At 40.6% G+C, this 16,026-nt stretch overlaps 1 protein-coding gene across 3 annotated transcripts in view; it reads right to left on the bottom strand.

Annotated features, from left to right (window-relative positions):
- The window catches only part of SHISA6 (shisa family member 6), a 354,817-nt gene that overhangs the window by 14,311 nt on the left and 324,480 nt on the right, over positions 1-16,026 (bottom strand). For 2 of the 3 annotated variants that reach the window (XM_060764465.2, XM_060764466.2), the window contains exon 5: positions 13,582-13,644. The exons of the other annotated variant lie outside the window; for it this stretch is intronic. In XM_060764465.2, the coding sequence (XP_060620448.1) occupies positions 13,582-13,644 (63 nt within the window). The remainder of the gene's footprint in view (positions 1-13,581; positions 13,645-16,026) is intronic. 3 annotated transcript variants of the gene reach the window in all.

Raw genomic sequence — 16,026 nt, 5'->3', positions numbered from 1 at the left:
TGTGAGTCTATATTCCTTGCTCTCAACAGTCATTGTTCATCCTATACTTTTCAACATGGTTGTGTTTACCTCACCCCTGCCCTGCTTAGGTTCCATGTCTGGCTCCGGCGATGGGAATGTGCTCGTTTCCTCCTAGGTCACTGGACAACTTGTAGGGCTGCTTTGGAGGTACTGCCAGAATTACTATAGCATGCGGCTAGCAACCCTCAGGCCCGCCATGACCATCCTGTTGCTCAAGGAGGCGGATGTGGTGGCAGAAGAGGCAACAGAAGGGGAGTTGGGAGCTGGCCTAGGCAAAGCGTGTGGAAAAGTGATCCTTCCCATGCGTACTCATGAGTAAATCATCCCTCCCCTGCTCCGAATTGGATTGTGGTATTTTTAAAAAAAAATCAAAGGAATCTGTAATGGTACAAACTATACACTCTAGGAAGTTGCACTGGACTCTTTCTTAAAATGGTGATGCTTGCTACCCAACGCTCCACTTGCTCAAAGCCACATCAATCTAGATCTTACACATGTAGCAAAACACTGGAACAGTCCAGATTTTCCTAGAAACGGCAGAGCAAGAAGTGAATGTTGCTATATTGCATTAAAGTCTAAGAAAAACCCTTTTCGTTCTAAAATACATCATGTGTTTAGGCAGCTACATGGTGAGTACTGTTGCCCCTCCATATTTGCTTTTTGACTTTTGTGGATTTGATTAGATACAGATTAGTAATGTATTCTCTAGGAATTTCTACATCCTACTAGTCTGGGAAAGGAAACCAGGGCTAAATCTAGTTTTTTGTCCTCTTTGGAGAAGACCAATTGAATAAATGAATAAATGAAATCAATAACTGGTGGAATATGTCTACCCAACTGGGACTTGCAGACAAGATTCAGGTCTCAAACTCCCCAAAGAGCACTTCTGTTGGGATCAAACATTTGCCACTTGCAGCATACATCTATCAACAGAAGTATTATATGCCATTTTCTCTGCCAACCTTATAGTTCTCAACAGTAGATATAAAAACTAAAAGTGTTAAAAGTGTTACCATCCAATGTTTAGGGAAACAGATTAGAGTTTCTAAGCTTACTATAATGAAATGTGTTAAGCCTTATCTGCCAATGTTCAAGTCTATGGCAGATGCCTGCATTTTTTTTTCTTTGCCACTCACTGTGCTTAACCCACTCTTTCTCCTCCCACTTCCTCAAGGTGTGTATGCATCCATGTGTCACCTTGGCCGTTGTGGAAGAAACAAATGGTTCTCATCAGCTGTTTCAACTGATAAGGTTCAAAGGGGTCTCTATCTCATCCTTTTTTATTTTTTTCTCCTATTTTGCTAGAAGTCTCAACTGGTTTTTTTTAAGTCTGAGGAAAAAATTAAATTTTAAGTGAAAATGATTTTTTCCAATTGTTGAATTTAAAGGCCCAGGGAAGTTGGCTTGAGTATGGAGCTGGATCATCTGCATATACTACCTGAGCAGCTCATTGAATCAAAGAGCTTATTTCTTGGTCCTTTTATTTAGAGCTCTATACTCTAATCTTACCTATCACCTGCCAGTTTGGCTAATATGGAATGCATCTAGGAATTTAAGATCCACAGGGAAAAGATTGTGGTCACTTCCACCAATGCACACAGCTTTGTCAAGGCTGATGGACTTCGGAGACTTGTTTCTCCCCATCTGTGGGATTGTCTTCCTTTGTACTTCTGGCGAGCGGAGGATCTCACCTATTTTGGGCAGGTGTTGAAGATTCATCATATAACATTACTGAATTGTATCTGAGGTTGTTGAGATAGATAGGGGTTGGTGGGATGTTGCAGATTTTGCCTACATTTATGTTATGTCTTATTGTCTTTGATTGTATATGTTTCATGTTCCACCTTTTGGTAGAAACGATGTTACAAACACTGTAGTTATTAAAATACATTTCTAAAGAAATTCTTAAAATAAAACAATATAGATAAGAAAATATAGCATAAACTTTCTTTGTAGAAGAGGAGAATATAAACAATAGGCTTTGCAAAGAAAAGGGAAATTCTACCCTCTCATCTTTCCATTACTCTCTTTCATTTTCCCTGCTCCATTTCCCTTGACTTTTCTTCCCTTGGAGTATTATCAGAATTTCCATTTTCCTGGTTACCAACATGCCATTTGTAACATACTTACATCTTCTGGTAAACATAAAGGCTTTCACAGGCAAATTATTTGTGTCCTTTGATTTGACTTAGTAAATATGGGTTTTGGAAACTTGGAGTTTTATATATGGCCTGGACAGCAGAGCCTATTGACTTATGGCAACTAAATGCATTTCATAGAGATTTCTTAAGTAAAGGTGGGATACTAAATAAATAAATAAATAAATAAAGAAGATAAGGAATACTCAGAGGTGGGTTTACCTGTTCATTCCTCTGAAACATAGCCCACTGTGCCTTGTATTCATTTGCTGCTTTCCTATCCAAGTCCTTATCAGCTGCCAAGATCAGATGGGATCTCAGGATCTGGTGCCTTTAGAGCAGTGGTTCTCAACTTGTGGGTCCCCAGATGTTTTGGCCTTCAACTTCCAGAAATCCTAACAGCTGGTAAATTGGCTGGGATTTCTGGAAGTTGAAGGCCAAAACACCTGGGGACTCACTGGTTAAGAACCACTGCTTTAGGGCATTCAGGCCACAGGCATCAGGAAACAATGAAGATGTAAACATCATATCAATTTCTTAGAGACCAGGTGTATCTAACTTGATGCAACTAATACCTAAGCTATAACAATTGTTAAAAAAATGGGTAGATTTGTTTCTGAACACCATGTGCAAATTTTTAATTAACATGGTGTGAGAAGGAAGGTGAAAAACAGAATGAAAAGTTTCAGTTCTTAAAAATGCCCATCTTGATCACACATGGCCTTCTTTACTTGTCAAACTCCCCACAGGCCTCACCCACACATTACACAAAGGGTAGAGAAACTGTTGTTCATGGCTCACCCAAATCCATTTTTGGGGATCCAAGTACTAACCAGGACTGACTGCTTAGCTTCCAAGACATTTAGCCCCTAAACAGTAATTATGATAAAAAAAATAATTCCTGTAAAATATACAGAGAAATATACATATAAGAGAATAGGCAAATGAGCAAAATGTCACAAGAATCTGCTAGTTCAGTATGAAGATTACAGAAGATTCTATCAATTTTGAAAAACAGGTATCATGACCCTCAAGTGAGAAGAAAATTCATATTTTACATAGCTATATGATAACATGCATGTATTGTTCCTTCCAATGAAAATTTATGGAATCCCCAAGATTTGCTCTCCAGCTGCATGATCCGTTGAGCCATTTCAGTTTTATTTTCTGGTGCAACTTAAGTATTGGGCAATAGATTTGAACTTTCATTTGCAGTTTCACTTCTTCCACGCTCCTGATAGACAGCATGGCAAAAACAGTAAGAGGCAGCTTTGACTTAATGCAAACCCATTAGATATATGCTAGGTGGTTAAATTGAAAAGAAGGTAATCAACATGAAATACAACACACACATATGCAGATGCCCTGGCATGCTGTGCTCCTTCCAAAGTCCTATGCATCCTGAAGATGGGATTGTGGGTTTTTCTTGTGATCTGAGGAACAGAAGTATATTTACTACCATAATTACTAGTATATTGTCAGATAATGTGCTTGCTTTTAAAGCTATCAGGTGTGCAAATGAATGTTGAGGGATGAATCTTAAAACTTCTTTCTCAGAGGTTTAGGGTACAGCTCATGCCCAGAACCTGTAAAACAGTATGTTTAATTCAGCTCCACGAGATTCACATTTGTGTGCCTGTCCCTTCACAGTGCACTATTTAATATATAAGAGTACTGACACATCATCACTTTTTTTCATGCAGGAGCGATTTGAGAAACTGTAAGTTGTTTCTGGTGTGAGAGAATTGGACATCTGCAAGGATGTTGACTAGGGGATACCCAGATGTTTTGATGTTTTACCATATTTGTGGGAAGCTTCTCTCATGTCCCTGCATGGGGAGCTGGAGCTGACAGAATCCATGCTCTCCCTGGATTCGAACCTCCGACCTGTCAGTCTTCAGTCCTGCCGGCACAAGAGTTTAACCCATTGTGCCACCGGAGGCTCCTACATCATCACTAAAAGGCACCATGATAGAAAAGTCTATCAACCTCTATTGCAGTGGTTCTCAACCTGGGGTCCCCAGATGTTTTGGGCCTACAAGTCCCAGAAATCCCAGCTAGTTTACCAGCTGTTAGGATTTCTGGGAGTTGTAGGCCAAAAACATCTGGGGACCCCAGGTTGAGAACCACTGCTCTATTGGATAGAGCTTGGAAAAGTTACTATTGAGAGTCAGAATGCCATTGACGAGTCACATTGAATCAACTGGACTTGCCTACCTGTAGATTCAACAATCTATAATTGAGTCAGTTGGATTACTTTAATACAGCCTAATCAACTGGATTCTGGCCTTGGATTACAACTTTCAGAATTCCCAATTAACATGACTGGAGCATTTTGGAAATTGTAGTTCAAAAAGCTCTCTTATTAAGTACTAGTTAAGACAAGAATAGGAAGATGCCTTATTATGTTGTATGTCCCACCGCCCCATGATTGGTTGATGGATACACATGAAAGGCCTTTTTCTATAGCAGCACTCAAACTGAACTTCCTCCAAGAAGGAGTCATGCTGCTTCTATTTGTTCTCAGTTTTCAGGGGGCAGCTAATGTTTGTCTTGTTTCTGATGGTCTTCAGTTCTTGAAACCATTGGTTGGCTGCCCTGGTCTCTGGGGTGTGGTGTGGAATCGGTAAACAGCAGATACAGAAATGTCTCAAATATATGTGAACATGCATACAAGTTAGCTTAGCTTGTTCAGTATTGCCTTTGGTTTCCAAGGTCTAAAACCATTCCCAGGCTTGTTTCCTGAAAACTTTTAATTGGAGCCGTCAGAAATATGACTGTGGACAATTTGCAGGCAAAGCCTGTACTCTGAGCTACACTTCTTCCCCATCTGCCATGCTTTGTTCACCATGCAAATCATCTTCTTACCCTTTGCCATCCTATGATGCTGAATTTATCAGATGAAGAACATGCCCCCCCCCGCATTGTTTTATATTTGAGGTATGTCCTTGTCAATTACAGCTCTTCTCATTCTACATTTTGATTCAGAAGGTCTCTAGTGGGATTCAGCTCTGCCCCTGATCTGCCTGCAATGCTTTTAAACTTACAGCATTGACACGTGTGCTTGAAACGTACTGCTGTTTGGAGTTATCAATAATCCCAGTGCAGATCACTTATCTTTGTGAGATGTGGCTGTAATTCCTTTCCGGTGCACTGAAGCAGAGATAATGCTCCCATGCTGACAAAGTCTCTGTTTACAGTATAATACTGAATCAATGGTTCCTGCTGCCTGGTAAGTAGAAGGTGTTGCCAAGTCATAGAGACAGTCATATTAAATGTAGGCCAGAGGCAAAATTGATCATGGGGAGACAACACTTATGCTACACCAGGACCAGCTCTGCTATGGAAGAGGGAGAAGTTCCCTCCTTCAATCTGCATTATGACAGGGGGAAGAGATGGATCAAGTCAAGAACTGTTGGCTGCCTGGTGCAGTTAGACTTCTTAATGTTGAATCCAGGCAGGGGATGAGAGGGACAAGACGGTTCGGTTGCAGACATGCAGTGCTCTGCTTGGGATCCTCTTTGGACAGCAAAATATTCCCTTCATATAGCATTCTGCTATATGAAGGGAACACACTTCAAGGTTGAGGGAGCTAGGCTATGCTTTTATTTTGTTTCATAATGTTTACAAACAGAGCCAGATATGCAATAGGGTGGGAGATTGAGTGATTGAAGATCAGGGATTCCAGTACAAAATTCTCCAAGTGGCCAGTTTGGCTGCACAAAGGTTTTTGCAAAGAAAAGCCATTAACACTTTCATTTTATAGATTAAGAGATTAAAAGAAAAGAAAATACCCCAAAGGCAGCCATAGCAGGTGTGTGTGTGTGTGTGTAATTATATTTTAACAGTCCTTCTTCTTAGATTTGTATGGATTGTGCTGCTGATCTACTGCTAATCAATTAGAGATCTATGAGCAGATCTTGATCTGTCTTCTTTCTATCCTGCTATATGGCCATTTCTGAATAGTTCCATGGTTTTGTAACTTTGTTTCCTATTAATAATAATAATCTGATTTACAGGTGGGTTATTTTGGTGTACAGACAGCATCCTGAAGCTATATGCTTATGTCTGTTAGGTATTCATCGGCACTATGAATTCCCTACTTGGAGATTACATAGAAAAGATGAAAGCCCCCTCCATTCCTAACTGCTGGGTTTGAAAGGGTCTGTTTTACTGTCACCTGGAAAATAGCCAGCTGTCATTCCCATGACACTTTGGTATGAGGGGCATTGCAAGCAATCTCCTATGCAAGGGGGAACTGCGTCTCAAGTGACAGAAGTAAAGACTCCTGTCGATGGCAGCAGTTGCTGCTTGGTAAATTGCAACTGGCAACATTGTAACTGCGGTGCTTGTGTGTGTGTATATATATATATGTAAAGATTCCAGCCATACCTGACATATTACTAGCATATAGTTGCATTTTCGTTCTGGTTCTTTCTTTTCTTTCATTCTTCCCTTGCTTTCCCTTAGATGCTTCCCCCCTTTTCTTTTTTCCTTTCACTTTCTTCCTTTGACTTCTTTTTCTTTTTCCCCTCCTTTTTTGTCATTTCCCCCCCTTACTTTCTCTTCCCTTCTTTCATTTTCTTTCCATCTTTTCCCACATGCCTTTCCCACTTTCCCTTTTCTTCCTTCTTCTGGCCTTTTTTTTGGAAGTCACTGGCCCCATCTACACGGCCATATAATGCAGGTTCAGAATGCATATTAATTGCAATGAACTGGATTATATGGCAGTGTAGACTCATATAATCTAGTTCAATGGAGTCTATACTGGACTATATGGCAGTTCAGATGGGGCTAATATGCCTCTGCCTCAAAGCAAATCGCAGTTGCATGCACACACACACTCACAGCTCTTCTGAAATATAAATCTTCATTCAATTGCTTACTTCTTTATGGGTGGCTGTCCCAACGGTAGCTTTCAGTGCTGCATTGTAGGCTTCATGGTGTGGTCATTTTGTCTACAGTTACTAATCCTTTCTATTTATATACTGCCCTCTTGTGGTTGCATCTGAGTGCTGCCTACATACATACTGATATCTATAGGCCAGCCGCTAATCCTTTCTATCTATATACTGCCAATTTCCCTTTTTGGAGCCCTCATCCTAAAATAGGGTGAATTTTGTAATTAAAACTCCTCAGTTATTTTAAGTTGGGTAAGGAAGGGTATGTGTGCCAACTTTCATCCAGATTGATCAAGCCATGCAGGAGACTTTGTGGTACAAACAAACAATTACATACATACAGGAGTTTTGTGCTGCCAACCAACCATTCAACCAATTAATATACATACTTTGGCACATGTGTGTGTGTGTGTGTGTATAGGATAAATATTTTAGAGAAGAATATTTTCAAGTACTAAAAACACAACCTGACACATAAGGCAGTGGCCTCACTGATGTAATGCTAAATGTATGGAGGCTTGGGTAAATGCACATTTACCTCTTAGCAGCTCTGCTCTATTTGTCAAGAATAAAATGTTAATGTTTTATTTCATGCACCTGGCACTGTGTGTGCAAAGCCACACACCTTTGGCCTGAAAAAGTGCTGCTGTTTTCTGAGAAGCCAAATGATCTGTTTAAAGAGCCTCCGTATGCTTCCATAAACCTCTGCCCCCTTGGCAGGCAAGATCAACCTAGGGTGACCTAATTATAATTAGGCTAAGAGCAGTTGGATAGATCAGGCTAAATGCAATCCTGTGCTAATTAATAATTACCTCTTAATCAGAAATTCAAATAAAATTTAGAGCAATCAAACCTGAGCAGCCAGATAACACAACTCCAAGGGGAACAGCCTAGGGAGAGGCTGTGCCCACTTCAAGCCCCATTTATGACTGCCACCTTTAAAAAAAGTCACTTCTTGGTCCTAATTAAGGTCTCCTCCTGCACAATTCGAACAACTGTTAACTATGGTGCCATTGTCATTCCATTTTCTCTGAGAGAGTCTCAGCGTTACCTCCCACTACTTCTGCCATTTGGCACATTTAGACTGGCTTCTCTGCAAAAGTCTGTTTGACTTGGGAAACTCTCCCAGCAGTAGCAGTACCAGTAGCAGCAGCGCAGTCTCTTGACTCATAGGTAGTGCCATGGTGGGCACATGGAATTACAGCCAGTACCCAATATGCATGGGTTTTGCATCCCTGAATCCAACCAACCAAAACCCAAAAATATCCAGGAGAAAAAACCTCAAAAGCAAATTTTGATTTTGCCACATGCACTATGCTGATGTGTTGGCATTTGGCTACTGAACAAAAAGAAACATTGCAATACTAATAAAGAGTAGGGACCTCATTACATGAAAGTCCCTGATGCAGGCAACAGCGTAAGGATTTTCCAGGCAATGTGGAGAATCTGTGGGGCAGCAGGGGACACAGCAATGCCACTATCCCCAGCGCATGTGAGAAAGTGTCACTGCCCAGCTTCTCCCAGTGTTGTCCCCATTCTAATAAATGAGAACATGGGAAGCCTCCCATGTTCTCTGGGCTCCATCCTAGGACGCTTCCAGGATGGAGCCCTGCCAGAAGTAGCCCTGCTTCATATGATGGGCTCTGTCCTAGGAGCGTCCTAGGATGGAGCAGAAGTCCAATGTGATGAGGTCCTAAGCCCTGGGAATTGATGGTCCCCATGTCATTCAGGCAGTTTATCTGTCCTGGGTTTTACACTGACATTTAAAAGACTTAATCAAAGGAATGAAGCTAATTTGGACATAAGATTCAGCAATTTGGAGAAGTCCTTTAAAGTTCAGAAAGACATAAAACATGCATCATCCCACATACATGGGAGACACCCCCTGCCATTGTGAGTAAATGGACTGCTTTTGGATTGTTTTCCCAAACACTTAAAAATATTAGGTTGTATAAGAAAAATAAGATGTAATTCTGGATCCATTTCATTCCTTCCTTCATAATAAAATCCTTGCAAAAATTTCCAAAACAGTGTGAAAGACTCAGACGGGTGTCAGGGGAGGGGGGTGACAAGGAAACAAACAAGAGACCAGCTGGAATTGAACAACAAGAAGCACAGGCCTGTGATTTAAATGCTAGTATCTAAGCCTGTTTGTGTGCAGATATAGAACATTGAGTAGAACTGAAATAAATTTGCCTCCTAAACTCTCCTCCTGTGAATTTCAATCGCAAACTGTTCTCAATACTAATGTTTACTTCATGAATGTTGAATTTTGAGGTCAGGCATCAGTGTAAAACAACAACCATATGAAAACCAACAAACCCTGAATTTTGAATTATGAAGAGTCAATAGATTTTGAAATGTTGAGTTTTTGTTTGTTTGCTCGAGCTCTATTGTAATGCAAAGTGGAATAGGAACTGGAAAGAGCAGATGGTGGGGTAAGAAAAAAAAAGGGAAAATATCAATGTGGGGGGAGCGGGAGGGAAAATTGTTTTCCAAGTATGACAAAAGGGATTGAGAAAGAGATAGGACAGGATTTGGAGTTAAGCATACCTTTTAATATTTCACAGATGGAAACAATGCAGTATCAAGTGTGGTCAAGATGGCAAGAATGCTATTAATGAGGAAGAAAACACAAGTTGTGGCTGCAGCAGTTTGCTCTTGACTGTATCTAATGAGAAAGGCAATATTCCCCTCTACTTCTTCTCCTCCCACCATTGAGTTTGGTCATTTGCTAACCTCTGTATTACTGTATTATACACATAGCTACCTTCATTTTCCTCATTCAACACCAGTAAATACAACAGAACACCCATATCTGTGGTTTCATTTATCTATGTTCAACAAAATATGTCATCTCTGGACATTTTCTAGTTCCTTCAGTGTAACTCTATGGTATTTGGGGATAGAAGTACTTAACTTCAATAGGGATTCACTATTATACACAGTTCACATACCCCTGCAAAGTATGGGAATCTATCCCCTGTGTATACGACTGTCATACTGCATATTTATTAGTATTGGGAGGCAAAACTCTTTTTTTAAAAAATAATTTTTATTGGAGTTTTGATATAGTTACAGCGAAAGAGGGTGAATAATTGAAAAGAGATAGGAAAGTGAAAAAATAGAGAAGAAATAGGGAGGCAAAACTCTTAAATTAGCCTTTCTCAACCTTTGTACTATGAAGGATACCTTGAAATAATTTTCAGGTTTAAATAAAAATTACTGCATGTACAGCTAAATTTTTTTTTCAACCATAACTTTACAGAATCTTAGAATACTAGGGAACCCTGGTTGAGAAAAGTTGCCTTAAACCATCCAGAACGACTAGATAAAAGTTGAAATTAACAAAGGTTTATGGCTTATAGGTGGGAAGTGGAGTTCTTGCAGTGAGCACCATTTCTTCTCTGGACCTTGTCTTTTTGATGCATTCCTGCTCCTTTCCTAAAACTATCTATAGCTATTCCACTTTGTGAATGTTGGTGGTTTCCATCAGCACCCAAGGATATGAACTTCTTACTTGAGTCATGACTCTGCTTCTCCCCCCCCCCCCCCCCCAAATGCTACTATCTTCCTGACTTTGATAAATATGCAGACGTGGGCAAAATTACTTAATTCGGCCACTTGTCATCCTACCCATCCGACCTCGGTGAATGTATAAAGTTGCTCTGCTTCCTTGACATTGTGTAGGAGCATCAGATTAGGCCAGCTTAGCCCACTTCAAACAAAAGCTTTATTTCACACTATGTGGTTTGTGACCGCAAAAAAATACCTAGGTTACCTCTGAAACGCCCTCTTGTTTACTTCTTCTCTCTGCTCCTTGTTGCACAATAACTGTAAAAGCTGGAGGTGTTTCTGACAGTGATTTTGTTAAAGAAAGGTGTTATAAACCTTAGCCTTTTTTGCTTGTCCGATTTCTTCCACATACAACATCAATATTTGGTCTTGCTGTGAGACATAACCTGCCAATTTTGCTGCTGGCATTTCTTCTTTTGTAAGGGTTGATGGAAAGGAGAAATATTGGGGTTACCACATTATTGAAAATGACTTGCTATTTTAGTGGAGAAATCACTATTGCCAATGCTCTACAATAAAGGAGATAATTTAGCAAAGTGTTAAGGTAAACTTTTCAAGGCTGCTTGTTCTTCCAAGCCATTGACCCAGGAAGACCCCAGTTTAAAATACAAAACACTTTCAGGTATAGTTGATCCAGACTCCATCACAAGGTATATTGTAGTTACTGTGGGTATTACCTAGAATATCTTTCTAGGGCAGCGGTTCTCAACCTGTGAGTTGCCAGGTGTTTTGGCCTACAACTCCCAAAAATCCCAAGCATCTTACCAGCTGTTAGGATTTCTGGGAGTTGAAGGCCAAAACACCTGGGGATCCACAGGTTGAGAACCACTGTTCTAGGAAGAGAAAAACACAGCACATTCATACACATACACAGGAAAAGTAAAAGAGAAAAGGATTCATGTGCTGTATTTTTTATCAAGTTGAAGGCAAACATGCTAACCTATAGACCCTAACATATTAGTGCTATTGTAAAGGGGTCATACAAAGAAAGCAATTACCCTAACAGTCCTATGGGAAACATGGCAAAAAGGCAGAGGAAGAAGAAACAAGACCAAGAATTGGGAACAACCAAGATGCAGGATAAGTTTTTGGATTTCTGCAAAGCACAAGATAAACCCAACAAAATAAAAGCGAATAGAGAAGTTTGACGAGATGAGATTTGATTTTGTGGACTTATTTATTTTAAAATTATGTACGTATGTGAAATATGTGAATGCAGGAGCAAAATACCCCGAAGGTATCAGTTCCTGCTTGATCCTGGATGCAAAGCAGGGCCAGATTTGGTTAGTACTTGAATGGGCTACCATCTGAGAACAACGGGTACTGTAGGATATATTTCAAAGGATGGAACTAGAAAAGCCACCTTTGAGTATCCCTTCCCTAAGAAAACCCTAAGAAATTCATGATTTTGCTATAAGTCGACACACCTGAATATACACATATAAACATGTGCTTATGTGATGGTATGTAAGAAAGAGACAGAGAAAGACAAAAGCTCAATTCTTTTTATATTAAGTTTGAGAACAAGGAGCGATGTGAACAAATGCTTGTGGGTGGGAGTTGGTGAGTGTGGGGTGGGGGGAGGGAGAGGCAGAAAGTTCTCTAGTAGATTCCACAGTTGTCAGCTGAAGAGGTACTAAGAAGAGATGGGCAAATAAAGGAGAAGTCAGATGAAAAAGCACCCTTTGATTTTGAAGGAAACATCAGGGACAAGAAAATCTACCACTATAAGAAACACAGAAAAGAAAAAAGGAGGATTTTAGGTCTTAGGTTAGGACAATGAGATTCAATAAAAAAAGACAGACTTTCAGAGGCCCATAATATATAAGTCGATTAACTCAGCTGGTTACAATTGTTAGCTGGAAATAAAAGATGAGAGATCTGGCACTCTGAAGATGAAAAATACGCAAAGAAAGAACACACACACAAACTGGAGTGATAAGCATTTTTAAAAATGCACCAAATCCCTAACGATTTGTATTTTAACAGGAACTAAGCTAATTCACAATTCCTGCCCTAGTATGCAGTTCAGAAAACTGTCAGCTATTGGACTGCTCATTTCACTGATGATGTGATGCAGTCCTCAGCTCAACAGTTGCAGATACTAGGGAAAGCTATAGACAAGACATATTAGGGAAAGATTTATATAAATATAACTATATTGAAGAGAATGGTTTACAAAAAATATACTATGGAAAATACGCATGCTAAGAAAATTATGTGCAAGAATATTTTATTATGTACAAAGATAAAAGTATATTTTGTGTTATTCTAAATTGGATTGATGGATAAGATGTGTGGATGCATATGAGAAACAGACATGGATTAGAAATTGACTCTGAGCACCATCTCTAGCTGTACTATTGGTGTGTAGAGATTAATGACAGTCCGTCCAGATCAGCTATCTGCATTCCTCCAGGCTGTGTATTCTGAACAGCTGGCTGTGAGCTTTGAACTTGCCGTTGATTACATCTTGGCAAAAGCTGTAAATAAAATCAGACAATTCAACTGATGGATGGACACTGAGGCGTCAACAGAGCACTGACATTTGTGGATTATATGGTTTTAAGGCAAACAAGGGACCTATCAAGGCAAGCAGATTCTCCTCTCGCTGTGCATCTTTAGATGACCAAGAAGACACTACAAAGCAAGACGGTCTATGAGAGCAGCTGAGGGAGACAGCCACAGATTATGGACAGAAGGAAACACAGAACAAAGCCCTGCTAGCTGCATATGAAAGAATTGGCCATGTTTAAGCTTGCCTATGGTTGGCAACATGACTGGACACACAAGAGTATCAATAGAATACATATTTCTCCCGCAAGTGTAATTCCATGAAATATTCTATTGATATTGGTGGATTCTGTACCAGTAAATTGATTACTGGTAGAAAGAGAGAAGTTACAGCATTAGTAACTTTGAACTCCATTTGTTTGTTCTCTTACCATGTGAAGGTGTCTGGTTTGCAGTGCTTAGTATCAGGTGGTTATAATTTTGTTCTTGGACATCTGAAATTCAATGAAAAAGAAATTCCCTTTTAGGAGCAGCTCGCCAAGGCACTACAGACCTGCAGGTAATAATTACAGCACACATTATTCATGGGAAATCTCGGCATGATTAAGGAGAAGAAAATGCTTAACAAAGAGGAAGTGTCTTTCATGTTGCTCTCTTCAAATTTCAATCACAAGAAAAACGTGTTAATGAAAAACAACACCCGTTGTGCTGAGGTCCCAAACTGGATATTCAGCAAAGCAAGAAGCACATTCAAAGCAAAAGAAAACCCTGACATACATTTTGGCAGCCAGCTTGTAATAAGGAAGCTGTCTTGGGCTTCGATAACTCACAGAGCAGACATTGACAAGCACTATTAATGTGCTTAGATGCAAGTAGGATGCTTGCATGTTAATGAAGGAGTAGGTCTGGGCTGCTGGCCCTGCCTCTGGTGCGGTGCCTAGGTCAGGCCTATTCACTATATCAGTGGTTTTCAATCTTCCTAATGCTGTGACCCCTTAATATTTTATTTATTTATTTATTTTGGGTATTTACACCCTGCCCTTCTCAACCCCCTGGAATACAGTTCCTCATGTTGTGGTGACCCCTGCCCCGATCATAAAATTATTTTCGTTGCTACTTCATAACTGTAATTTTGCTATTGTTATGAATAGTAATGGAAATATCTGATATGCAGAGTGTATTTTCAATCACTGTACCAAATTTGGCACAAACACCTGATATGACCAAATTTGAATATTGGTGGGGTTGGGGGGAGGGATTCAATTTTGTCATTTGGGAGTTGTAGTTGCTGGGATTTATAGTTAACTTACAATGAAAGAGAATCAAAGAGCATTTTGAACTCCACCAATGATGGAATTGAACCAAACCTGGCACACAGAACTCCCATGACCAACAGAAAATACTGGAAGGGTTTGGTGGGAATTGACCTTGAATTTGGGAGTTGCAGTTCACCTACATCCAGAGAGCACTATGGATTTAAACAATGATTTATTTATTTATTTTTATTTATTTGGTACACTTGTATACCGCTAATATCTCAGCCTAAAACGGCGACTCATTGCGGTTTACAACATTTAAAAACAACAATAATTCCGATTAAAAATATAAAACATATACATATACAATACGCAGTATTGGGCCACCAATACAGACCAATGCATCTCTTAGTTAAAATCATAATCCAGTTTCGTTGTCTGTGATTGCCAGTCCTTGATCCAAAAACTTCATCGCATCGGATTAGCCGAATGCTTGCTCAAACATCCATGTTTTCAGTTTTTTCCGAAATGCCATCAGCGAGGTGGCTGATCTTATCTCTATAGGGAGGGCATTCCAAAGCCGGGGGGCCACCACAGAAAAGGCCCTGTCTCTCGTTCCCGCGAGCCGCACCTGTGAAGCAGGCGGGATGGAGAGAAGGGCCTCTCCCGAAGATCTTAGGGTCCTGGTGGGCTGATAGGCCGAGATACGTTCGGATAGATATGTAGGGCCAGAACCGTTTAGGGCTTTAAAGGCCAAAGCCAGCACTTTGAATTGGGTCCGGTAGCTAATCGGTAGCCAGTGGAGCTGGTGCAGCAGAGGAGTTGTATGCTCCCTGCGCCCTGCTCCTGTTAATACCATGGCTGCCGCCCGTTGGACTAGTTGGAGCTTCCGGGCCGTCTTCAAAGGCAACCCCACGTAGAGAGCGTTGCAGTAGTCAAGGCGGGATGTAACCAGAGCGTGGACTACCGTGGCCAAGTCAGACTTCCCAAGGTACGGTCGCAGTTGGCGCACGAGTCTTAACTGTGCGAATGATGGATGTGGACCAAACATGGCACAAATACTCAATATGCCCAAATGTGCATACTGGTGGAGTTTAGGGAAAACAGATTTTGACATTTGGGAGTTGTAGTTGCTGGGATTTATAGTTCACCTACAATCAAAGAGAATTCTGAACCCCACCAACGATAGAATTGGGCCGAACTTCTCACACAGAACTCCCATGACCAACAGAAAATACTGTGTTTTCTGATGGTCTTTGGCAACCCCTCTGACACCCCCTTTCAACCCCCTCCCCCAGGGGTCCCAACCTCCAGGTTGAGAAAAACTGCACTATATGTAGGATCTCCATCAGTGGAAGGGACCTTTCTGTGGAAGTAGTTCCTATGCTATGGAGGGTAGGTTTAGTTCAGGCCAGGGATTCATCCGCAGTATACTTTTTATATTTCATTGAGTGAGTGCTCAACATTTGTGCAACGCAAGGTAACGTTATCATTTCACTATTATAGCCAGTTGTTTATAGGGGTGAACCCCAATGGAAGATGCATTATGTTTTTGTTCAACCGCCACCTGTGACAGACTTGTTGGTGAGCAGTGGCCACCATACATCTTGTGTGGTCTTC

This window comes from Anolis sagrei, chromosome 2, assembly GCF_037176765.1.
Source record: "Anolis sagrei isolate rAnoSag1 chromosome 2, rAnoSag1.mat, whole genome shotgun sequence".
NCBI lineage: Eukaryota > Metazoa > Chordata > Lepidosauria > Squamata > Dactyloidae > Anolis > Anolis sagrei.
Note: the sequence above shows the minus strand (reverse complement) of the source record. Positions and strands in the feature narration are given on the sequence as shown.